Source organism: Cotesia typhae, unplaced genomic scaffold (assembly GCF_013202065.1).
Source record: "Cotesia typhae breed Kobodo isofemale line unplaced genomic scaffold, CoteBio_Ctyphae scaffold_13, whole genome shotgun sequence".
Taxonomy (NCBI): Eukaryota; Metazoa; Arthropoda; class Insecta; order Hymenoptera; family Braconidae; genus Cotesia; species Cotesia typhae.
In genome coordinates, this window is record NW_027423774.1 from 6,780,762 (window position 1) to 6,806,529 (window position 25,768).

Here is a 25,768-nt window from a genome sequence, read left to right on the forward strand (position 1 = left end):
AATTAACACTTGGACTAATATTATAAATTATTTTAAGTGTACAAAAAATTTAGGAATAAATATTTGAAACAAAACTCGCTTTGTTATTACTATTATTATCAGTAAATATTTTTTAGTCTAATCATCTGTGTTAATTTCTAGTCATATATTCGGTATTTATTATTCAAATTTAATAGGTGTGACTTAAAAAAATGAACATGACAATTTGCTTAATTTAACAAGTGGTCTTATTATTTTAATGAATTATTACAATAATATATTAATAAAAAATTTTTTTTACTTCTATTAATTTTTAAAAATAATTTTTTAATAATAATTATCAAATAAAATTTTTAAAAGATAAATTTTTAGTATTATTATAATAATAAAATAAAATTGAATCATCACGACAATTTCTTCCTGCTTTCAACGAAAGGAAGTAAACTTTCCTTACAATTTTATTTAAATAAAATAAAATATTTTTTATTCACTATCAGTAAATTACGCTTTTAATTTTCAATGTCACATTCCTTGTTCATCAATTCAATTAATAAAATAACTTTTAATTACAGAGTTCAAACCAATAAAAAAGTTATTCAATTTTCGGTGCCCAAAAAAGTCAATAACCGTTACAATTACAGTGTAATAACTGTAACAAGAGCAAAGCGCTAATGAACTCGATTAACAAAAGTAATTAAAGCCAAGGTATCTATCGATAATAAAAATCTATCTATTAAGTTAATTATATTGACAAAATAGTTTAGTTTTTTAATAAAATTTCAATTGGACGTTCGCGCCCGAAATACGGTAATAAAAAACATATATTTAATTTTACAAAAAAAAAAAAAACGCTTAAGTGCACGTGATAAAGAAGGCTTCTCACAGCCTTATCGCCAACAATATTAGATATATATGTACATATCGTTCGTTGTGCATTATGATGCCGATACCGACAATCTATCAGTTATAACAAGTACTTTACATGAAATAAGAAATAACTGCACGTTTTAGTAAATTCCTGCGCTCTTTTCGCTCAATTTTTTCGCACCCACAAAAATGGTAAGTACAAAAAAAAAATTTAATTAATTTTTTTATTTTTCAATTAATTACCGAATAAATAATTCCGTATTTTTTTTTTTTTTTTTTTTTTTTTTTCGAGAACAAGTCAAGCGTGATTTTTTCTCGATAATAATGAAAAAATAAAAATAACAATAATAAACACACGTGTCGGATATTATATGAATACATTACGTCAATTATTAACACTCGGATGAATTAACAATCGACACCTTTCAATAACAGCCTCATTGATTGACAATAATAATAATAATTATAATTGTAATAATTCTTATTCTTATTCGTATTTATAGTCTTCATATTATATATTTATACATCTCCTTACACTGTACAAGAGACAAACATTTGAGTCAATAATACGGCACGAATTCGTCGCGAGGATAATAATAAATAACAAATAATGTAAATAAAAAATATAAAATAAACGAGTGAAATATAAAAGATGAATCGGCACTCCATTGATCAATCGGTTGTTTGGTTCAAGAGACACAGACGTTATTTATGTCTATCCGTGAGTTTTTAATAGCTTCTTCAATAATTTAACTATTTAGTTTTAAGTTCTTCGATTAAATTGTGTGTAGAATTTTATATTAATTTAATGTAAGGTGAGATCATCAGATCATTCGATAGCCATGGCGGTGTCGATGAAAGCCAGCAATTCTTCTTGGTGAATCATTTTACTGCCCGTGGCCGGGGCTGATGATGCTGCACGTCCGCAGTATCTTATCTCTTCGACGGGTAATCCCAGAGCTAGTGCTATGCGATCGCGAACGTAGTAGTACGCACCTTGATTTTGGTGTTCTTCTTGCACCCAAGTTATCTGAAAAAAAAATTTTTTTTATTTATTATTTGTCTTATTTCTTTGAATTTAATTATTTAAAATTTTTTTTATTTGAAAATTGAAGAAATAAATAAAATAAAATAATTATTTATGGAATAAAAATTAAAAAATTAGATAAATAAAAATAATATTGAAGTTATCTGAAAAAAATTTTTTTTTATTAATTATTTGTCTTATTTTTTTTAATTAAATACTTAAAATTTTTTTTTAATTAAAAATTGAACAAATAAAATAATTAGTTAAATGAAAATAATTTTAAAGTTATCTGAAAAAATTATTTTTTTTATTTATTATTTATCTTATTTTTTCTAATTAAATTATTAAAAAATTTTTTTATTGTAAATTGAACAAATATAATAATTTTTTATGGAATGAAAATAAAATAATTAGTTAAATAAAAATAATATTGAAGCAATAACGATGACAAACAGTTTTTAAATTGAAAATAACTGGTATTACGACTACACGATTTGTCGCTTAATTGAACAATAAAAAAAAAAGTATAATTCAAGCACGCTGCCTGTATTTGTTATTTAAAAATAATAAAAGCAATAATAACAACCCATGATAGTTGACGTCACAGTATTTATGGATAAATTATTTTTTGCATATTAAATGACCTCGACAATGAAGCCATTTAGTCATTTACTGAGCACACAGTTCCTATAATTATTATTTATGTGTTATATGTTCTCCATTCACCGATTTACCTTGGCAATAGGAAACCTTGAAATTTCCTTGGCCAACAAGTGATATGGGAAGGGACATATCTGCTCAATCCTGATAATTGCTATTAATTCATCGAGTTTTCTTTCTCTTCTCGCGGCAACAAGATCGTAGTAAACTTTACCGCTGCAAATAAGTATTTTTTTCACCGCCTCCGGCGAAGCTATTATTGCTGGTGACTGATCTTCGTAAATCGGCTTCAAAGATGTTCCCGTTGTGATTTCGGTAAAACTCGACTGCGCGTCTGGGTGTCGTAGCAAAGATTTTGGTGTCATTATTATCTAATAAAAAAAATTAATATAAAAAGTAAAAAATCATGTTAATTATAGAAAATTAGTTAAAAAAACAAAAAAATAATAATAATAATAATAAACTTCCGCGTTGATTTTTATCTAGCTTGATTTTTTTTTTAAAAGCTGATAAGAGATAAGGATAATACAAGTGTGTAATGATTCATTTATTGGAGCCGTTATATTATTATCTTAAAATGGTATATGCTCTACTAAAAAATGTACTATTAAGTAATAAATAACAAACAATGTTTGCAATAAGGTGAAATAAATTTGGAACTATTACCAAGGGCTTGCGAAAGGGCATGAGAATTTGCCGGCGAAGAACATGAACCAAATTGGCGGGAGTTGTGATGTTACAAACAATCCAATTGACCTCAAAAAGCTGGCGGGTCATTACGCAATCGGGAGACTCATCTCGCGGTGCGTCCAAGTCTTCTTCACAAGACACGTGAGTACTGTCGTCGCACAGCTGAAGAAATCGTTCTAATCGTGCTGAGGAATGCTCGGGTCCTTGGCCTTCCATTCCATGCGGTAATAAAAGTACTAGACCTACTTGCCGGCCCCATTTCGATTGCCCGGAACTCAGCAGTGAATCTATTACTACCTTTAAATTTAAAAAAATCATGGTAATTATTTACAAGTGGGGTCTACCCTATTTTTGGCCATATCTAGGTGAAAAATTAACATTTTTTAATTTTTTTTATTCTTCTTATTTTTACGCTGTATTTATGATAAAAAATATCGTGGAAGAAAAAAATAAAGATTTTTTGCCTTAAAAAGTTTAAAAAAATTTTGGCTCTCATGTTTTTGGATAAAATTTATATTTTATCTTTTTTTTGGTGTATTTTTTTTTAAACTAAATAAAAAAACGAACAATTTAAAAAAAAAAAAAAAGCCATTCGGCCATATCCGAAATGAAAAGTAGATTTCACAGAATGAATTATCATATTATCCTATTAACTTCTGTCTGACATTAAATGAAATTTATTTTAATTTCATTAGGATCTGTTGAGAATTCTCGATAGAATAACATTTATAATTTGTTTGTACAACACATTTCCTGAAAATGTTTCAATTGCACTCTTAACTTCGATAAAATAACTAAAATCGGTCAAAATGTCAATGTTATATACGTCAAATTAAAGGTAATTTCATGAACTTTTACATGAATTTATCAAAAATTAGTCATCTGTTTTCCTTCGAAAGTTATACATCAATTAAGTCACCAAAAACGTGATTTTCACTATTTTGATAATTTCGAAGAGGTACCATTTCTAAACTTGTTGACAAATTTCGCTCATTTTAGAGCTCATACAAGCTAATTATCCAAAGAGTCTATATATTAAATTTCATTGGGATCTGTTGAGAATTCTCGATAGAATAACATTCATAAGTTGGTTGTACTATAGACATTGCCTGAAAATGTTTCAATTGCACTCTTAACTTCGATAAAATAACTAAAAATGGTCGAAATCTCAATGTTATATACGTCAAATTAAAGGTAATTTTATGAGCTTTCACATGAATTTATCAAAAATTAGCCATCCCTTTTTAATCAAAAGTTATACATCAATAAAGTCAACGAAAACGTGATTTTTACTATTTAGATAATTTTAAAGAGCTAACATTTCTAAACTTATTGACGGATTTTGCTCATCTTCGAACTTATTCAAGATTATTATCCATAAAATATGTGTACTAAGTTTCATTTAAATCCGTTAATAATTGTGGGTGCTATCGTGTACACAAGCCGCGTTACATTACATGTATATTTGTAAACTTTCGAACCAATACTATTTTTGAGCGATACTCGACTAGTTAGATGATATTATAGCCAAATTTCGACTTAGTTTTGACATGAGAGCCAATGCAATAGATAGATTTCGATGAAATTTACCTAATAAAGATTTCGATAGCTTTTTTGCCTTCAAAAGTTGAAAAAATTTTGGCTCTTATGTTTTTGGATAAAATTTATATTTAATCTTTTTTTGAATTATTTTTTTTTTAAAGTAAATAAAAAAACGAACATTAAAAAAAAAAAAGGTGAATATTTATTTTATAACGCCTAACTTCTTAGCTACTACTTTTGAGCATTCGTTCGTAATTTCTGCGATCTAAATTTGGAGAGAATTACCAATTGAAATCACAAATTCACTTAGCCTAAACACATTTAAGACTATTGCTTTTGAATTTTTTATGAAGCGTGAACGAGAAAATTAATATTTATTTTAAACTATCGATATTCATTCACACATTTTTGTTACATGAGTTTATCATCTTAAATTATCATTTTTTTGTATTTTGCACCACTTGGTTTAACTATTTGATTTCTAATTTTTATAATCAAATTTATACTTGTCTTGTATTTATCATAACTACACAGAAAAAAAAATTTACTTGAATCAAGTAAATAATTTTGAAGAATTTCATGTTTTTGATTTTAATAGAAAAATTCTTAAACTAAGAAATTTTTATTGGTTTAAATAAATTTTACTTGTGATTAAAAAATTTTTCGTCTTGATTCAAGACAATGAAGCTCTTCAAAATTATTTTCTTGGTTTAAGAATTTTTCTCTTGATTCAAATAAACTTTTTTTCTGTGTACATTCCAAATTTAAGAAAAACGATTTTTTCTTAATTTTGAAATTTTATATCTTCATTATTCATCCGTGTACTTTATTATAATTTTTTTTTTGTATACTTTAGCCATTTTGCTATACTGCCTTGGCATTGAAATTAAATAATAAATAAATGCATATCACAATTTTGTAAAAAATCCATAAAAAATTCATAAACAATTTTTTTTGAAAATTTGTTAAAATTGTGATTATCAACTCTTTTTTTTTCTAATTGTTCACTTTTTATGTATTAAAAAAAAATAAATCAAAATTTTCAAAAAAAAATTTTGTTCAAAAAAATGTAAATTAAAATGATGGATTTTACTTATAAATAATTATCAAAATCATTAAAATTTTATTTAATTATTTATCTAAAAAATAATTAATTATAAACTCTTTAAAAAATTTACTTGGCAATTATTCACAAAATCACCAAATTGCGCTTCCCAGAGAGTCAATGTATTGTGATCATAAGCAGAATAGCCTAATTCAAAGCCTGTAAAAAATTTCCATTAGTTTTTTTCACCAGAAAAAAATTTCTAAAATAAAAATAATAAACCTAAGACTCCAAACTCCGATAACGGTGAATTGGTAACGGTATAGAGAGCCTGATTCGGGAAAATATCATGTAGAATATTTTTCCAAGTCTTGTCTCGGCTCTGGTCATGAATAATGTGGATCCGGTGAGAAAAAGTCCCACGTTCAACGTCTTGACCGGACAATCTCACATGGTAGCCTTCTTTCAGTAAACTAGCGATAGCCAGGGCTTCTCCCATCGCCCAGTCAAACCTTTCCTGGTCAATGAGCTTCTTTCTTCTCTCTAAAACCCGAAACACCTGGGCGTGTGGTTCGATCCCTTCTGGGCTAGTTGAAAAAACTGTGACTATTTTTTTTATGTCCCCAGAGCTGATTCCTGTTGGAGGAATTCTCTTCATCGGGTTTTGGTCGGCGAAAAATTCACTCCACGGCACGTCATGCCAATCTGACATCTGCATCGCGCTTATCGTTTGCGCCTTTTTGAACTCTGATTCACAGTGCTCTAGATATTCAATCGTTTCCTGGGAAATCAAGATAAAAATTTTTATTTTATTTTTTACTAAATTATTAGAAATGATAAAAAAAATTATCGATACTTTTTTGATAAAATCTTCGTCGATAATTCCCTCCTTTAATAATTTATCGGAATAAATTTTTAGAACATTAGGATGGGATTTAATGCGCTTGTACATTAATGGCTGGGTCAACATCGGCTCATCCATTTCATTGTGACCGTTTCTGCGGTACCCGACTATGTCAAGTACGACGTCATTGTGATAAGTCGCTCTATTTAAATAAATTAATAATTATCGTAAATTATGCCTGTAAATCTTGGTAATCTCATTAGATAATATTTAAGTAATTTTTTAATTTCAAAACAAAGTCAGTGTCAAAAAAAAATATATAATATTCTTAGGTAGTAAAAATATATCTAAGTTCCTCCAAGATATCTCATTATCGTAATGATTAATGATAAATCATTACTTACCGATACTCGGCGGCGACTTTACTGCAGTAAGCCACTAAATCAGGATCGTCTGCGTGGACGTGGAAAATCGGAGCATTTACGACACGTGCGACGTCAGTACAATGCGTACTTGAGCGAGAGTACCGCGGATCTGTCGTAAAGCCAATCTAAAAAAGATTATTTTTATCATTTTAATAAATAAATTTTTTACTATAAGTAAATTTATTCTAGATTTGTAAATATAATTATTTTTATGTTTTCACAATTAAAAATATCGCAACATTTCTTTCTATCGTCAAAACTAATATGATCAGATTGAAAATAAAAATAAATAAAAATAATCTATATTATTAAGAAAATAAGTTAAAATTTGTGGCCAGTGTATTTATATTATGAAATGGGTTTTTATGGTTAAATGTGGTATCGTTGGAAAAGTTTTGACCTGGAATTGTGCCTTTTCAATGTTTCATATCATTCTCACCGATAGTAAATTTATTATGAAGTATTTAGGCTGCATTCGAAAATCTCTAGATACATAATTAAGAAATTATCTTGTATCTTGTGAGCTATTGACATTTTTGAAGATATAAGCTCATCCCGATGTTACGCTCATCAAGAGCTTTTGTTTGAGTACCCACATGTATTTTTATATATTTTTCATTTATACATATATATAATATATATAAATATATGAAAAATTGATGTGGGTACTTAACTGAAAGGTCTCGATGAGTGTGACATCTGGATGAGCTTATATCTTTAAAAACGTCAATAGTTAAGAAAGTACAGTGCAATTTAACAAAACTCATTACTTAATAAAGCAAAATTTTATTTATTTATAGTTCACAAGACACGTCAGTCACATAGTAACTGCAAGTTTGCTAGTATGATATAATAGAAAAATTTTAGAAAGAAAAATTTTATCTAAACTTGTTTTTTAGTGAAGTAATATAAACGTGACATTGAATTAATATTAGTTTCTTCAAGGTTCAAATTACCATAAGTTCAATTTGTAAAAGTAAATTTCCATAATTCATAAAATATAAATAAAACAACATTCTAAAAACTAACTTGGTTATTAATAACAGCATGAATAACTCCTCCAGTGGTATAATCAGGCAAATTAGTCAAGTGCATTGTTTCATAACAAATTCCTTGACCCGCAAAAGCCGCATCTCCGTGAACTAAAACAGCCATTGACTTTTTTCCCTCGAAATCTTGGTGAACCACCTGCTCTGCTCTAACTCGACCTACAACCAACGGAGAAACTGCTTCTAGATGCGAAGGGTTACCCAGTACAGCAACATGAATTTTTTTTCCGCTTCTAAAAAATATGTATATTCACAAAAATTTGACTTCTATAAAATCTATAAATTGAAAAAAAAAAAAAATTACCTCTCGAGAAGTCTTTCAGAGTGAGTTCCCAAATGATACTTTACATCTCCAGACCCTAAACCCTCCATCGGAATCGGATTGAACTGGACAAAGAGCTGGTGCATCGGCTTGGAGCAAATGTTGACCAGGGTGTTGAGCCTCCCTCGATGGGCCATTCCAATGACAGCTGCCTCGACTCCATGTTCTGCAGAGCTCTCGAAACACTGGACAATCGCCGGAACAAATGACTCGCATCCCTCCAGCCCGAATCGCTTTTCGGCTCCATATTTTTTCGCTAAAAAACTTTCAAATGTTACTGCTCGCATTACGTTCTGCCAAATATATTTACGATGATCTCCTGAGAGCTCCCATGCACCTGGTACTTCAAATTTGTGTCTTAACCAGTCCAACTAAATTTAGATTTAAAAATTAGTCAAAAACTTTCAACAAAATTATAAAAAAAAAAAAAAAAAAAAAAAAAAAACAAACCACTTCAAAATCTGGGATGTACGTGTACTCCAGTCCTAGATGCCCGCAGTAAATTTTGTTGAGCCTGGTGAGGATTTCCCTGAGACTCAGAATTTTTTCCGTGCCGCCAATCACCGTCAGGGAGCTTGGGAGCGTGTATTTCTTCTCGAAGTCAGCCTCAGTGACGCCTTCCAGGTGTTTTCGGACCACTACTGCTGGCGCGGGATCCGGAGTTCCTTGGAGCTTGGACACTTCAGGGTTCTGGATCCCCAGCGGATCTATGTCTGCTATCAAATGTGCTCTCGCCTAAAAATCAACGATTTTAATTAATTTATTAGTTTGCTACTTAATTATTAATTGGCCCAGTACCTGATAAGCGCGAATCGTTGCATCAATATCTAAGGGCTTTTGGCCTTTCAATCAAATGTTTGATTAAATTTTCACAATTAATTTTTTTAAAAAGTATAAATAAAAATAATAAATATATATATACCTGCAAAATTATTAGATCGGAAATAATTGTCCCAGGATTTTTCAACAGACTGAGGGTCTCTTAACCACGAATTGTAAGTTTCTTCTAAAAATAATCCGTTTCCTGGATTGAGAAACGTTTCCTTCTGACGTTTTATGCTCGTGTTCATTGTTGTTGTTTTTCTAAAAATATATTTGCAATTACTTACTTTAAAAGAACGTAAAATGTAAAACATTTTTACTTATCCATTTATATTTATTTAATGAAGCTCATTTTTTAATCCTTGTTTATGAAATTTGTTTTTAGAATTAAATGACAGTCTTATTTAGCTACATTCAATTTATATTTTATTTTATTTTATTTTATTGAACAATTGACGTTATTTATGTTATTATTATTTTTTTTTAGGGTAGTGGAACATCGACACTCGGAGAACACAGAGTTTTTACCATAAATCCGACCAATAATCCAGCAGATACTATTTTTCAGAACAATCAAATTAAGTCAAGCAAAGTTAGTCTTTAATAATAAACTAAATTAATTAAATAAATAACTTTTTTAACAAAATAATTTATGACACTGGAGTTAACTAACATTTAAAATTTTTTTAAATTTTATATCAATTAAATCGCGTGCCTAAAGCTAAAAGGGCTTATAATAATTTATGCGCCCTTTTACTTTTGCAAAGGTAAAAGAACGCATTTTTTTTTTTTATTGCCAATCAATTAGTAGACACATTCTACACTTAAAATTGAAAAATAAAATTTTCAAGGTAAAAGGGCGTATGTCTTTAATTATACGCGCTTTTACTTTTAAGAATTCGAAATTTTGGTGATCTAAAGGTGAAAGGGCGTATAATTTTTTTTCTGCCAGTTTACAAAGAAACATATTCGTAGTTTAAAAATGTGAAAAAAAAAAGTTTCTGTGATAGTAGCGGCGTAAAACCTCAACTGTACAATTTTTTAAATTTACAAAAGAAAATATATCCAAAAAACAATAAAGTACGCGTGATGATTTTCTCGCTTTTTATTTTAAGAAATAGTTATTATAAAATTTAAAAACATGAACAATTATCATGGAATTATAATGTTTGAAGAAAAATGGGAAATTTTTAAATATTCAAATGTTACAATTTTAAAATATTACAATGTTTAAATAAAAAAAGGCGGGAAATTTCAAAATATTTGAATGTTATCTGTCATTGTAATTTTTTTTATTACTTAATTTTTACGTAATTTATTTTTAATTGATTTATTTTCTATTTGTTTATATTAAACTTTGTAAATGAGGCTGTTATTTTAGCATAACTCGTCTTGTGAAACTATTATTTAACATTTGGTATCAAAACTACAATTTTTTTTTATGCGCCTTTTTACATTTAAGTAGTACTTTTCTTAAAGCTGAAAGAGCGTATGTCTTGAGATACGCCCTTTCAGCTTTAGGATACCAACTTTTTTTTTTTCACAGATTTTTACGTTTCAGACAATTTTAAAACGTATGGCAAAAAAAAATTTTTTATACGTCCTTTCACTACAAATCCCTATTAACCCTTAGCTATAAGCCCTTTTACCTTAAGCAGAATGTAAAAATTAATAAAACTAATAAGTGAAAATTTTTAGAAGCGTTTTTTTATTGTAATTGATTAATTGTAAAAATTTTTAAAATTGACAGCTGACAGCTAACTTCAGTATTATAATAAATTGTCAAAAAAAATTGACACTTCAAAATTTAAAATGAGTGTGAATTTAGCAGACATCTGATAATTTTTAAAAAATTTATAAACAATTTATTTGTCATGGAAGAAATAGTATAAAAAAATGCATATGGAAATTTTCACAAGTTTTTTCTATGCAATTTTTTAGATTTTTTTTACAACCATTAAATAAAAATTAATCTAAAAATTCTCAAAAATTAGCTGTCTGCTGAATTTACCCTCATTATTTAAAATGCAAATTTTTAAAAATAATATTTTAGAACAAATTTATTTGTTGAAAAAAATTAAAAAATAATTAAGCAACTGCTCTTTAATGTAATTTTTTTATTTTTTAGTACACAGTATGGAATTTTATACCAAAAAATTTGTTCGAGCAATTTCGGAGAGTAGCAAATTTTTATTTCCTACTGTCAGCTATTATAGCGATGTCTGTCGAGTCTCCGGTGTCACCAATAACAACACTGCTCCCCCTGATGTTTGTAATACTTGTGACAGCTTGCAAGCAAGGTTATGAAGACTTCCTGAGGCATCAATCAGATTATCGCGTAAATGGTACTTCTGTTACTGTCATACGCAATAAATGTATGCAAGTATGTTTATTTATCATGATATATATTTTTTTTTTCATGTAATAGCTCATCAGCTGTGCGCTAATTTTTCAAACATAAAAATTTTTATTTTTAGATTATAAGGTGTGAGCAAATAGTCGTAGGAGACTTAGTAAGAGTTTCTAGAGATCAAAATTTACCCTGTGATATTATTTTACTCTATAGTAGTGAATTAAACGGGTCTTGTTATGTAACTACATCTAATCTTGACGGTGAATCTAATTTAAAGGTAATAAATATGATACATTATAATGATTTTAATAGTTCTTCTTTAAATAAGAAGAAATGACAAATTTTCAGACTCATGAAAATTAATAATACTGAAGTTAGCTGACAATTGTCAATTTTTTTAATTTTTATATCAAATCAGTAACAATCATATATGTAATACTCCTATATGGACCAGTTTCTATAAGTGGAAGCTGTTCCGACAAAGTGAGACAGAACATATCGCTTTCTCTATCCTCCGAGTGTCTAGTTCAGTTCTGCGCATGCTCTTGTGTGCAGAACGGAAAACATCGAGTTATTCAAATAACATATACTTTTGTAATAATTTTTTAATAATTTTGAAGGAAAAAACTCTTTTTTTTAAATATAAATTATAACACAAAATGATAATAAATATTTAAGTTCTTATTGGATAAAAGAAGGTAAAAAAATAATTTATTTTTATTAAATTCTATAAGTATTGTTAAAAGATAGAAACAAACAAACCTTACTCATATTCTTTTTGTTTTTCGTAAATGCTTCTAAAAAATGACAAGTTAATAAAAATATATCAAGTACTTGGAAGCAACAGTATTAGTAAAATTGAAAACAAAAATAAATTCAGCTAATACAACTTTATTTAACACAAAAAATTGTAATATAGTTTGTTAATTCTTTATTGGTTATAAAATAAAATAAGTTTATTATATTTTTGCCGAACATAATTATCTTTATAATAAAAAATATTATAAGTTGAATTCGTCGTCAATAACATTCGTGTAAAATATATACAATTTATATTTACAATTTACAATTAATATATACAATTTATCTAACAAACAGTTAGAATATACTATACCATCAGAGCATCACCACTCTCATCAGTTAACATATGATTCTCCTTAAGATGATTTATTAAATCTTCCAAAGATTTAACTTTTTTTTCGAGATTCCTTGTTTGTCTCTGTAGCTGTTTTATTTTTGATCATCAGTCTTTATTAAAGAAATTGTTCTTTTAGTCCTTTTGGGTGTAGCAAAATCTGATAGTGATATTTCACTAACATGACGGGGCTCGAAAAATTTACGTTTTCGATGTTCACTGGTAGAATTATTTTCGTCTGGAATTTAAAAAAAATATAAAACAATATAAAATTTGTCGGAAAAATAATTAAATAATTAAAATTTCAATCCTTACCAGTATTTTTGTCATCGTTGCCAGAATTTGTTGCATTTTTCATAAATTCATTTAAATCAAATTGCTTATCGGAGTCATCTAAAAGTAAAATATTTAATAATTTATAAAATGTAACTATCAATAAAATGTTTTTTATACACTTACCAGAATTAATGTTACTTTTATTTGACGTCTGATCGTCGAAGCTGTCTAATTCAATATAGTTTTCTGGACCTAAAAAATAATGAACAAATGTTTTATTCGTACTCTACATCTTTCAAATTTTGTACATAAATGTTATTTCTTCACTTTTTTCCACAATACCGAGTATATTATTCTCGTCGACAATATTATTGTCGGAAAAAAATGATGAGGATTGATTGGTAACTTCATTTTTATTAAATAATTCCGATAATGGTGGGTTTGGCTCTGATTTATTACTTGAATCGATATTGAGTGGATTCGTAAGATAAAGTGTAGGAACTGCATCACGTTTGATGGAAGATTTAACAGCTCCGAAAATATTAGATACACAAATGTCTTCAACTTTAAAATGCCTGGAACATATGCATGTTCTTCTTACATCATTTTCTACAGTTAATCCACAAGCCTTTAGTCACTTTATACGAATCTCCAAATTTTTGGGAAATCTATAATTGGTAAAATTTAAATTTTATTTCGAACGTATAAAAGTTGTTAATTTGAAAAATACATAAAAAACAGAAGTTCACCATTTTTTAATAATTAGTAATTGAAAATTTAGAATTGCCTTTCTGAATTATAATTCTAACCACAAAATTATTTCCCTTATTCTTTCCCCACTACTGATATTTTAAAAAATTCATAAGCATGCGCAGTATGACCAAAGTATCTCGGAGGAGAGAGAAAATAAATATTGTCTGCACCGTAATCTTGGGACATTCCTTCCCGTATAAACTCTCCATATAGGAGTATTACATATATGGTAACAATAAGAAAAATCCTTTTAAAAAATTATCACCAAAAAATTTTTTTTAATTTACACATGTGAAATTTTTTATTAAAATGAAGTTAGCCGACATTTTAAAATTTTTAGAAATTTTTTTTTGGAAAAATTTAAATTAAATAATTAAAAAAAAAAAATTTCACCTGTAAAAAACTTGAAAAACTATAAGTGTAATTCTTCAGAAATATCTTTTTAGTTGTAATTTAATTAATAAAAAAAATAAAAAATTTTTAGACGTCTGCTAACTTTAGTGTCATAATTTTTTTATTAAATTTTTTTCATAATAATTTCGTTGCTAAAAAATCCTTCTAAAAATTATCACTACAAATTTTTTTTAATTAATTTTCACATATGGAATTTTTTTATTAAATTTTTTTTCATAATAATTTCGTTGCTAAAAAATTCTTGAAAAATTTTTGTCTGTGAACTTTAGTGTCATGAAAATTAAAGAAGATATTTGATAATTTTTTTAGGAAATAAATTACTGCTAAAAAAATTGACATTTCAAAATTAAAAAAAAAAAAAAGGCAAATTTTTAGAACAATTTTTTTGTTGAATAAAATTAAAAAATTGTGGTGAGTGCTAACTTTAATATCATTTCAGACTCTGCAAGTGCCAAAAGTCACCTTGAATAAATCAATAGAAGAAATAGTCAGCATGGAATGTCTAGTCACCTGTCAGCATCCTCAATCAAACCTCTACGAGTTCCACGGCAAGATCGAAATAAAGTTCTCCGAGACCAATCTGACTTCGGGGTTCATTTCAATTGACAATGTCCTACTGCGTGGATCGCGTCTCAGAGATACCGAGTTTATTATCGGCGCTGCTGTGTACTCTGGATCTGATACCAAACTCTCTAGAAATTCCAAACAAACTCCTAATAAATTCTCTACAGTCGAGAAGTAAGTAGAATTTTTATTTTTTACATAAAAGAATTAAAAAAAAAAAATACTAATTAAATTTATTTTTCTCTTTTAGGAGTATTAATTTGTACCTGGTATTTTTTATATTTGTATTGATATTAGAAATAACTATTTCTACGTTATTAAAGCAATTGAGTGATTATGATCAACATTCGCATTATTATTTGAGTAATAACAGTACAACTAGTTTCTCTAAAATTATTTATGATTTTTTATCATTTACAATTCTTTACAATTACATTGTACCTATATCTCTTTACGTCACCGTTGGTAAGTTTTTTAAATACTAAAATTTATCAATTAATCTATATTATTAAGAGAATAAGAAAAATTTTATATTCCGGATAGTCATATGATAAAATCGATTTTTTTTAGTAAAATTTAGTGTCATTGCAAAGGTCTTAATTTAAATTTGTCCTTTTTCAAGGTTTCATATCATTCTCACCGACAGTCAATATATTATAATAAGTATTTAGGCTGCATTCGAAAATTCTCTTGATATATTATTAAGAAATGACCTTCTATTTTGTGAACTATTGACATTTTTAAAGATATAAGCTCATCCCGATGTTACACTCATTGAGAGCTTTCATTTGAATACCCACATGCATTTTCATATTTTTTTCATATATACATATATATAAATATATAAAAAATTTATGTGGGTATTGAAATGAAAGGTATTGATGATTGTAAAATCAAGATGAGCTTATATCTTTAAAAATGTCAATAATTGAGAAAGTACAGTGAAATTTAACAAAAGTCATTATTTAAGAAATTACCTTATATCTTCTGAAATATTGTCATTTTTAAAGATATAAGCTCACCCCGAAATTGCACTCATTGAGACCTTTCATTTAAATACCCACATCAATTTTTCATATATTTTATATATTGATATATATTATATATATGTATATGAAAAATATATCAAAAATGCATGTGGGTACTCAAATGAAAGCTCTTGATGAGTGTAGAATCAAGATGAGCTTACATCTTTAAAAACATCAATATTTAAGAAAGTACAGTACAATTTAACTAAAGTCATTATTTCATAAAGCAAAATTCTATTTATTTATAGTTCACATCACGGCAGTCACATAGTGACTGCAAGATTGCTAGTTATCACTTATTTATTTATGAATTGATTTTTTTTAAATGACAATTGTTAAAAAAAAATTTAATCCTGCAGAATTACAAAAATTTCTGGGCTCATTATTTTTCCATTGGGACCTTGAAATGTACGACGAGCGCAATAACCAACCAGCAGTAGTAAATACATCAGACTTAAACGAAGACCTGGGACAGATCGAGTACTTGCTGACCGACAAAACGGGAACTTTAACAGAAAACTTGATGGTGTTCCGTCGCTGCAGCATCAACGGAATAATGTACATAGAAAAAGACTGCAATGGAAAAATTTACGAGCTTTCGTTAAACGGAAACGAGCATGAAGCTACAAAAGTAGTGACCTGGCCGCCAGAAATTTGGCACTTTATGATAGCATTGTCGCTCTGTCATTCAGTCCATGTCGCTCCTCCAATTATCATGGACGGTGTTGTTGCGCGACGTACTGCTTTCCGTGAGAGCTTCCGCCAGAAAACGATCCGACGAGTTAATAGCTCGCTGCTGATGGATCCAAGTTTGCCTGAGTATCAGGCTGCTTCTGCGGATGAGAAAGCTCTTGTGGAAGCGAGCGCCAGGTGCGGGGTCGTTCTCATTAAGTATGAAGGCGATTTGTTGGAAATAAAAGCTGGAGATCAGTACTTGAGTTTTACTTGCTTGGAAGTTTTAGAATTTACTTCTGGTGAGTGGAAAAAATTTTTATAAATTTTATTTAATAAATAATTTAATCTATAAATAAAATTTTTTTAATTTTTAAAATAAACTTTTTAAATTTTTAATATAAAATTTTTAAAATAAAATTTTTTTAATTGTTTAAATTTTTTAAATTTTTTAAATAAAATTTTTTGAATTTTTTGAATTTTTTAAATAAACTTTTTAAAATTTCTTAAATAAAAGTTTTTAAATTTTTTAAATAAAATTTTTAAAACTTTTTAAATAAAATTAAAAAAATTTTTTTTAATATTTTAAATTAAATTTTTTTTTAATTTTTTAATGAAACAATTTTAATTGATTAATTAATTTTAATTACAGAGCGTAAAAGAATGTCTGTTATCGTGCAAGATTCAGCTAATGAACTGTGGCTCTATTCAAAAGGCGCTGACTCGGAAATGTTTCCACTGATGCATGAAGGAAAAATCCAAGAAACTGAGCAGCATGTCGCTGATTTTTCACAAGTAAGTCAGAATAATTAATTGTAGAAAATTAATTGTTAATTGGTGAACTAATTGCAGAGAGGACTTAGGACGCTGGTAGTGGGCTGCAAAAAATTGACATTGCAAGAATATGACAAATTTATACGCCTGGCGGAACAAGCGAGGCAAATGATTGGCCCAGAAAGATCCAAACAGGTGGAGAAGGTTTATTTGTCGATGGAAAGAGGAATGACTCTGCTTGGAGCCACTGGGATTGAAGACAGTCTTCAGGAAGGTGTCGAAGAAACACTGGAATCGCTTCGAGCTGCTAATATTAAAGTAATTTATTTTATCATTTTTATTTAGAAATGTTTTTAATTTTTATTATTTGTAGGTTTGGGTACTGACTGGTGATAAAGCTGAAACCGCTGAAAATATTGCATTTTTTTGTGGACATTTCAAAAGTGGTACCGAAGTATTGAGACTCATGGGACAATCGACAGTACAAATTTGTTTTATTACTTTGACGAGTTATGAGTAAGTTTAATCTATATTATTAAGAGAATAAGAAAAATTTTGTGTCAAAGATAGTCATACTATGAAATCCCTTTTTTTAGTGAAATTTAATGTCATTGTAAAGGTCTCGATTTGAATTTGTGCCTTTTCAAGGTTTCATATTATGATACATGGTTAAGAAATGACCTCGTATCTTGAGAACTATTGACATTTTTAAAGATATGAGCTCATCCCGATGTTACACTCATCGAGACCTTTCATTTGAGTACCCAAATCAATTTTTTCATATCGCGTGCCTAAAGGTAAAACGGCTTACAACAATTTATGCGCCCTTTACCTTTGCAAAGGTAAAAAGGCGCATATTTTTTTTTATTGCCAATCTAGTAGTAGACACATTCTACACTCAAAATTGAAAAAAAATTTTTTTCAAGGTAAAAGGGCGTATGTCTCTAATTGTACGCCCTTTTTACCTTTAAGAATTCGAAATTTTAGTGATCTAAAGCTGAAAGGGCGTATAATTTTTTTTCGGCCAGTTTACAAAGGAACATATTCGTAGTTTAAAAATGTGAAAAAAAAACTTTCTGTGGTAGAAGCAGCGTAAAACCTCAACTGTACAATTTTTTAAAGTTACAAAAGAAAATATATCTAAAAAACAAATAAAGTACGCGTGATTATTTTCTCGCTTTTTATTTTAAGAAATAGTTATTATAAAATTTAAAAACATGAACAATTATCATGGAATTATAATGTTTGAAGAAAAATGGGAAATTTTTAAATATTCAAATGTTACAATTTTAAAATATTACAATGTTTAAATAAAAAAAGGCGGGAAATTTCAAAATATTTGAATGTTATCTGTCATTGTGATTTTTTTTATTTCTTAATTTTTACGTAATTTGTTTTTGATTGATTTATTTTCTATTTGTTTATATTAAACTTTGTAAATGAGGCTGTTATTTTAGCATAACTCGTCTTGTGAAACTATTATTTAACATTTGGTATCAAAACTACAATTTTTTTTATGCGCCTTTTTACATTTAAGTAGTACTTTTCTTAAAGCTAAAAGGGCGTATATCTTGAGATACGCCCTTTCAGCTTTAGAATACCAATTTTTTTTTTTAATTTTTACTTTTCAAACAATTTTAAAACGAATAGCAAAAAAAATTTTTTATACCCCCTTTCACCACAAATCTCTATTAACCCATAGCTGTCAGTCCTTTTTTACCTTTAAGCATGCGATATATATATATATATATATATATATATATATATATATATATATATATATATATATATATATATATATATATAAGAAATGTATGAAAATGTATGTGGGTACTCAAATGAAAGCTCTCAATAAGTGTAACATCGGGGTGAGCTTATATCTTAAAAAACGTCAATATTTAAGAAAGTACAGTGCAATTTAGCAAAAAGTCATTATTTAATAAAGCAAAATTTTATTTATTTATAGATTACAAGTCACGGCAGTCACCTAGCGACTGCAAGGTTGCTAGTTAGCAATCATAAAAAAAATTTATTTTATTACGTTCATAAAGTTAAATAACAATTTTTCTAGACGAAGAATGAAGTTAGAGCCTTATAAACAGTATGGATTAATAATGGACGGCGTAAGCATGGCAATAGCTTATAATCATTGCCCCGAATTATTGAGAATAGTCGGAATGTCTTGCGACGCAGTGGTTTGCTGCCGTATGTCACCGTTGCAAAAGTCAGAAGTAAGAATATTTTATTTCCCGCGACACATTACCTTAGTGTCAATTACTTACTCAGTTAATTGCTCATTTAATCTTTAATGATATGATTTAATAAAGTAAAAGTCTTGATTTACTCTTGATCTATTGACTATTGTACGTTCGATTTCAGATTGTGCAGTTGATTAAACATTCAAAGAGACATCCTCTGACAGCGGCTATCGGTGACGGTGGTAACGACGTATCGATGATCCAAGAGGCACATGTGGGTATCGGAATTATGGGCAAAGAAGGCAGACAAGCTTCAATGAACGCTGACTTTGCTCTCGCTAAATTTATGTTTTTAAAACGCGCACTGTTAATTCACGGCCATTGGTATTATGTAAGACTGAGTATATTAACTCAGTATTTCTTCTATAAAAACGTTGTTTTTATCACACCTCAAGTTTTTTTTGGTCTGTCAAATGGATTTTCTTCTCAGGTATTTTTATAATCTAGAAATTTATTTTTTATTTTAGTCTTTGATTGATTAATTAATTATTAATTTATTTTTCCAGGCATTATATGACAGTGTTTTTTTAATGGGATTTAATATTGTATTTACTTCAATGCCAGTACTTGCATTTGGTTTACTTGCGCAAGATTATTCAGCTAGTAAATTAATTAATTATCCACAGTATTATACTTTAAATAAAAAAAATAGATTATTATCAATTAATCAAATAATTATTTGGATGTTACTGGGTACGTTATTATTTTTATTATTATCATTATTACTATTATTTTTAATTAAGAATTTTTTTATTTTTCAGCACTGTGGCATACAAGTGTAATATATTTTGGAACTTATACATATTTTAATATAAATCCAATAATTTTAAGTGATCATACAATGGCTGATTTTGCATGTTTCAATACATGTATTTTTCATCTAGTTACACTAGTCACTAATTTAGAGGTAATTAGTTTTAGTAATTATTTACAAGCGGGATTTAATTTTTATTTTTTTTTAACGAAATTTCTATTTAATTTTATTGATATATTTTTTTTTAAATTCATAAAAAATAAACAATTAAAAAAAAAAGTTTATTATCACAAGTTTAATAAATTTTTTAGAAAATTCATAAACACCAAAAAAAGATAAAGTAGAAATTTTATCCAAAAACATGAGCCAAAATTTTTTCCTTTTGAAGGCAAAAAAGCTATCGAAATCCTTTTTTCTTCCTTTCACGACATTTTTTATCATAAATCTGCCGTAAAAACAAGCAGAATTAAAAAAAAAATATTTGAAAATTATAATTTTTCATCTTGATATGGCCAAAAATATGGGTGGATTCTACTGGTAAATAATTAGAGGAGAAAGGGGTCAATTGAACCAAATAAAGTTTAGTAATTTTTTACTATTCGAATTAAAACTAAATAATAATTTTTTTTTTCTTGGAATGGTAGTTTATTATGTTTACTATCATTATCAATACATAAATTAGTCAATAAACAACGTGAATTTTAAAAAATTATTAATTTATCCAAACGCGTCGAATGGTTCAATTGACCCCCGCTCGGGGGCAATTGAACCATTGCTTGGAGTCAATTGAACCAATAATATTCAAAACTCAAACCCGAACTTTTAATAAATAATACATTAATTGTTACTTGCTAATATTACTGTTGCATCGTTTTAATTCACAGATATTGTATTAAATAAATTAAAAATCAATTTAAAAATAATTCTCATTATAAATTCAGTTCATCAAATTGTTAGATTATTTCCCTGAGTTTTTTCACGTAGAGTCAAGATGCGCGCGTATGTCCCATGCTTCTCCGTATGGTTCAATCGTCCCCGGAACTGCTGGTTCAATTGACCCCATATAATTTTATAACAATTTATAGTAAATAATAAATAAACAATCTATTAAATCACTGTAAATAAAGTTGAGGATTATAAAGTATAATTATATACAACGACTACAATTCAAACTTTATCAATTAATTCAAAAATTGAAATATTATTAAACAATTTGTCAACAGCCGAAAAAAAAGTTTACATGCCTAAAAATAAAAAAATCTCAATTTTTTTTAATTTATTAATCGCAATGATTTAAAATTTTGATCATATCCGAGTTTAACATATTAGAATCTAATTCTAAGAGCATGAAGCGTTTTTCCAATTTTTTCGATTTTTTAAGTTGAACGGTTCAATTGACCCCCTTCTCCCCTACCTTAAATTTTAACAATTAATAATTATTGCTTTTTATTTCAGTTATTATTTAAAAATTTATTTTGGACCTTTCCATTTGTAATGAGCGTAATTATATCTGAATTACTTTTTTTTGTAATTGCTACTGCGTACTCTTCAATTAACATGTAAGTTGATAATTATTTATCATTAATTAATTCACAAATAATTAAAACAGTGATTAAATTTTTTATTTTTTTTAAATACAGAGAATTTAATACACAAATGTTCGGAGTATTTGTCGAATTAATGTTTTCTCCAACATTTTGGTTATTGACAATTATAATTGTCCCCATATGCCTGATACCAGACTTTTTAATTGCCGTTTACGAGAGCTACAGACCTTCAAAATTAAATTATCAAGATACGCGAGAGGAAAATATTCAGGATAATTACAGTGAATGGAGCACACCCTCATCTGAAGTAATAAAAAATTATTTATTTTTACAATTATAAAATGTTTACATTTTTTTTTTTTTCGCAGGAGAGAAGATATAATTTAACGCCTTGGCGAGGCACTTTTACGTTTACAAGCACTTAGATTTATTAACTTAATTTTGGAGAATTCGCTAAGATGTAAATAATTAATGAGAAGGCCAAAAGCCTGCCGAACAAGTCGTAATTTAATTACACAATGATCACCAGCAATAATGGTGAGTATTAAATTATTTTAAAAATAAAAATAATGAAGATGATAATAAATTACTTGATGATTAGATCTTGGATCCTATTGCGCTGCTTTATGATGTTAATACCAACACCAGGAGTAATCATCATCATCATCATCGTCATCGTCATCGTCATCGTCATCGTCATCATCATCATCATCATCATCATCATCATCATCATCATCATCATCATCATCATCATCATCATCATCATCATCATCATCATATTCCTCGCAGTCAAAAAGCTGTAAATTAACGGAATTAGTGTAATTTATATATTTTTACAAGTACTTATTTAATCGCGACCCAAATGCCAAAAGGGCGTATTACAGCAATTAGGTAGGGTTTTATGCCAAAAGGGCGTATAAAAAATTTTTTTCGCCATTCAACTTAGAACTGCTAAAAACGTAAAGATTTGTCAAAAAAAATTTTTCAACGTACTAATGCCAAAAGGGCATATAAAAAAACATATACCCTTTTGGCTTTAGAAAAAGTTTAGCATTAAGCCAAAAGGGCGTATAAAAAAAACTTTCAATTTTGCTCTGAAATATAAAATTTAACTCTAAAAAATAAATCCAGATCATTTAATATTGTTGAATTTCGCGCCTCTGACTCAGCAATCATGTTAGATATCGCAGCTGTTTTTTTTTTTTCTTTTTCAATTAAAATTATAAACAGAATTCGTATTAAAATTGTAATAAGGTAAAAAACCCAGTTATTGACATTGGCCTAGTTGTTTGACACGTGCAATTTTATTCTATTTAAAAAAAAAATCAAATGTTCTCAAAAAACCAATTTTCTTAAAATTTATAATTCAAAAATTATATTTATTAATTTATTAGAGTTGATTTGTTTTTTTTTAATTAAAATAAAATTGCAAGTGTCAATAACTGGGTCTTTTACCTTAATAACCTTTAAAAATACCTATTTGTAATTTAAGAATCAATATATATATATATATATATATATATATATATATATATATATATATATATATATATATATATATATATATATATATTCAATTCTCCAGCAAAATTAGTAACATATAAATCACAATTCAAAGCAATTGGCAAAAAAAATTATGCGTCCTTTTGGCTTTAGGTCATTAAATTTTCAATGTCCTAAAGCTAAGAGGGCGTATAAGTTAAAACATCCGCCCTTTTGGCTTTGGAAATTTATTTTTTTATTTTTAGAATTAGGTGTTAATAAAGCGATTATAAAGAAAAATTTATACGCCCTTTTGGCATTTGGGTCGTGTAATATAAAAAAAATTTTGTCAATTACTTCTTCTGCGATTGCGTAAATGTGATCAGCAATAGTCAAAGGTTTCTTCTTCTTGTCTGGTTTCATTGTTGTGTCTGATGTAGCCATACCTCCCGGAGTTGTCATACCTCCCGCAGGTGACATAGGTCCCGGAGTTTGCATAGTTACCTTATCTGGCGGAGGGTCCTGGCACAGAACCTATAAGTAATTGATTAAATTAATTAACACCTTTGAAGAATAGAAACAATTGGGAAAAAAAAATAAATAAATAAATAATTTACCTGGCTTGCGACGTAAATTGTAAGAATAAAAAATGTCAACTTGAAACCAATCATCTTGTGTTGCCAGTGAAGAGCTCAGTTGGGCAAAATCACTCCAAGTGTGTCCAACTATCGATTGTCAGGCATTTTATATCCGACTTCCATGAATTATCAGTCTATCATTCTAGATTGTCGATACGGTAGCCTGACACTTGAACAAATATTATTTAGTAACTTATTGAAACTATCGTGTCAATACTGCATCAAGATGTCTACATGTAAATTAATTCGGTCACATAGCTTTCTTAATAGTCACGAATATTTTTTAATAATTATGGTGTTATTGGCAGCTCAATCATGTCAGAAGTTCGGCTGCGACACTGTTTGGTTTCTTTGTTAAAACTACCTTCAAACAACATGTATTTTTTATTCAAGTCGAAGGAAGTATGATAACACGAAATTAGTTCATTCACTAAATTTTTACATTATTGTATCTAGGTCAATTTCTTAATTCAATTATTTATGTTATTTCTTCTTGATATTTTTATTATTTTAATGTACATATATTTACAAATGTAAAATATTTATATCTAATTTTAACACTTTTTTATAAAATTTTATCTTCAATACTATTTGAAGAAATTTTTTAATTAAAAACTCTGATAAATTTTATAACAAAAAATTTATATTTTATGAATATATTTTTTATTTCTTCTTTAATTTGTAAAATAATATTGTAAAATACTACACTGACACAAAAAATTCTTGACTGGAGTGTAAATTTTCTTGGCTCAAGAAAATATCAAAGAAGATTGAAAATTTCTTGAATGAAGTCAAAATTTCTTGAGCCAAGAAAATTTTTTCTTGCTCCAAAATAACTTTTTTTTTCCTTAAAATTTTCTTGGCGCAAGAAATTTGTTTTTTTTTTTTTTTTTTTTTTTGTGTAGCTGTTACCCGCCCGCTCCGCTGGGAACTTTTTAGAATTTTTTCTTTTAAAAAAATTAAACAATAAAAATAAAAAATTTTATTTTTAAAAAACTTGAAAAACTGTTCAATTTTTTAAAAATATTTTTAAGTTCCATTTAATTGATGAAAATAGATCAAAAAATGAAAGAACGTCGGCTAACTTTAATATTATTTTAACTTTAATTAAAATTATCTAGGAACTAGCTGTTACCCGCCCGCCCCGCTGAGGAGTCTGTAGAAGCTATAGTTTGAAAATTAAAAATTTTTATTGTTGATACCCACCCCCGCAACCCCTTGTGGAGTGATTTATCGTAAAATTCGTTCATAGACTATTTCTACATCTCTCACAGAAGATTCCTATTAAATTTGGAGTCTATAGGAGCTGTAGTTTAAAAATTGGAATTTTTCATTGTTAGCGCCCCCGCAAACCCCTTTGAGGGAGGAATTTCTTAAAATCCGTTCTTAGCTGACTTCTACATAGCAAAAGTAATATTTCTACCAAATTTGAAGTCTCTACGCCTTATAGTTCCAGAGATATCGTGATGAGTTACTATGTACCTAAAAATCTCTTATATATGTATAGATTTTTCATTTCTTCTTTAATTTGTAAAATAAAATTATAAAATATTATATCTATAAAATAGTAAATTAATAATTTTTATTTAAGGGGGTATTCTGGTCTAGAAATTTCAAAAAATCGAAAATTTTTTTTTTTTTTTTTTCAAAGTTTAACTATTTAAGAATATGTGTACAAGAGGATTTTTCAAAATTTAAATTATTTTCGGAGATATAAGTATTTTTCTGACCTGGCATCCAAACTTGTTCGGTCGCAACTAATCGAACAAAAGACATTAGGGATTCTCCGTCTACCTGAATCCCTATTCTGAGTAAAACCATTTGTTCCTCTATACAAATATATATATA

The 25,768-nt window shown here is 27.8% G+C and overlaps 3 protein-coding genes across 8 annotated transcripts; 1 reads left to right on the forward strand and 2 right to left on the reverse strand.

Moving 5' to 3' along the window:
* The first annotated feature begins 219 nt into the window (after positions 1-219).
* On the forward strand, positions 220-25,739 carry LOC141534199 (phospholipid-transporting ATPase IF). 6 transcript variants are annotated; one of them, XM_074253392.1, is made up of 19 exons: positions 220-1,038; positions 1,350-1,567; positions 9,760-9,864; positions 11,401-11,655; positions 11,750-11,902; positions 14,643-14,941; positions 15,018-15,232; positions 16,155-16,769; positions 17,120-17,262; positions 17,320-17,559; positions 17,615-17,757; positions 19,313-19,472; positions 19,621-19,929; positions 20,006-20,192; positions 20,261-20,406; positions 21,709-21,812; positions 21,894-22,107; positions 22,169-22,337; positions 22,402-23,286. In XM_074253392.1, the coding sequence occupies exons 2-18, from the start codon at positions 1,499-1,501 to the stop codon at positions 22,223-22,225; spliced, it is 3,414 nt and encodes a 1,137-aa protein (XP_074109493.1). In that variant the 5' UTR covers positions 220-1,038; positions 1,350-1,498; the 3' UTR covers positions 22,226-22,337; positions 22,402-23,286. The 6 variants fall into 6 exon arrangements, with proteins under 6 accessions (XP_074109493.1, XP_074109494.1, XP_074109492.1 ...); XM_074253393.1 differs by lacking the exon at positions 1,350-1,567 and having other exon boundaries at positions 221-1,038; XM_074253391.1 differs by lacking the exon at positions 220-1,038 and having other exon boundaries at positions 1,092-1,567.
* LOC141534202 (2-oxoglutarate dehydrogenase complex component E1-like) lies at positions 1,492-2,898 on the reverse strand. The gene is made up of 2 exons (XM_074253396.1): positions 2,608-2,898; positions 1,492-1,876 (listed from the first exon to the last, which is right to left on the reverse strand). The coding sequence occupies exons 1-2, from the start codon at positions 2,896-2,898 to the stop codon at positions 1,676-1,678; spliced, it is 492 nt and encodes a 163-aa protein (XP_074109497.1). The 3' UTR covers positions 1,492-1,675.
* Positions 3,354-9,752, reverse strand: LOC141534201 (2-oxoglutarate dehydrogenase, mitochondrial-like). The gene is made up of 8 exons (XM_074253395.1): positions 9,373-9,752; positions 9,249-9,292; positions 8,901-9,185; positions 8,433-8,821; positions 8,109-8,361; positions 7,059-7,204; positions 6,093-6,856; positions 3,354-3,520 (listed from the first exon to the last, which is right to left on the reverse strand). Exons 1-8 carry the CDS (start codon positions 9,584-9,586, stop codon positions 3,354-3,356), a joined length of 2,262 nt encoding a protein of 753 aa, XP_074109496.1. The 5' UTR covers positions 9,587-9,752.
* Positions 25,740-25,768: the final 29 nt, after the last annotated feature.

Excerpts from the sequence above, each read along its gene's own strand:
- LOC141534202 (XM_074253396.1), bottom strand. The coding sequence starts at position 2,898 with ATGACACCAAAATCTTTGCTACGACACCCAGACGCGCAGTCGAGTTTT. Across the intron at positions 1,877-2,607 it reads CAAGGTTTCCTATTGCCAAG|ATAACTTGGGTGCAAGAAGA; the intron begins GTAAATCGGTGA and ends TTTTTTTTTCAG.
- LOC141534199 (XM_074253390.1), top strand. The coding sequence starts at position 3,242 with ATGAACCAAATTGGCGGGAGTTGTGATGTTACAAACAATCCAATTGAC. Across the intron at positions 11,903-14,642 it reads ACGGTGAATCTAATTTAAAG|ACTCTGCAAGTGCCAAAAGT; the intron begins GTAATAAATATG and ends ATATCATTTCAG. Across the intron at positions 15,233-16,154 it reads ATCTCTTTACGTCACCGTTG|AATTACAAAAATTTCTGGGC; the intron begins GTAAGTTTTTTA and ends TTAATCCTGCAG.
- LOC141534201 (XM_074253395.1), bottom strand. The coding sequence starts at position 9,586 with ATGTTTTACATTTTACGTTCTTTTAAAGTAAGTAATTGCAAATATATT. Across the intron at positions 8,822-8,900 it reads ACATCCCAGATTTTGAAGTG|TTGGACTGGTTAAGACACAA; the intron begins GTTTGTTTTTTT and ends ATCTAAATTTAG. Across the intron at positions 7,205-8,108 it reads ATGCTGTTATTAATAACCAA|ATTGGCTTTACGACAGATCC; the intron begins GTTAGTTTTTAG and ends AATCTTTTTTAG.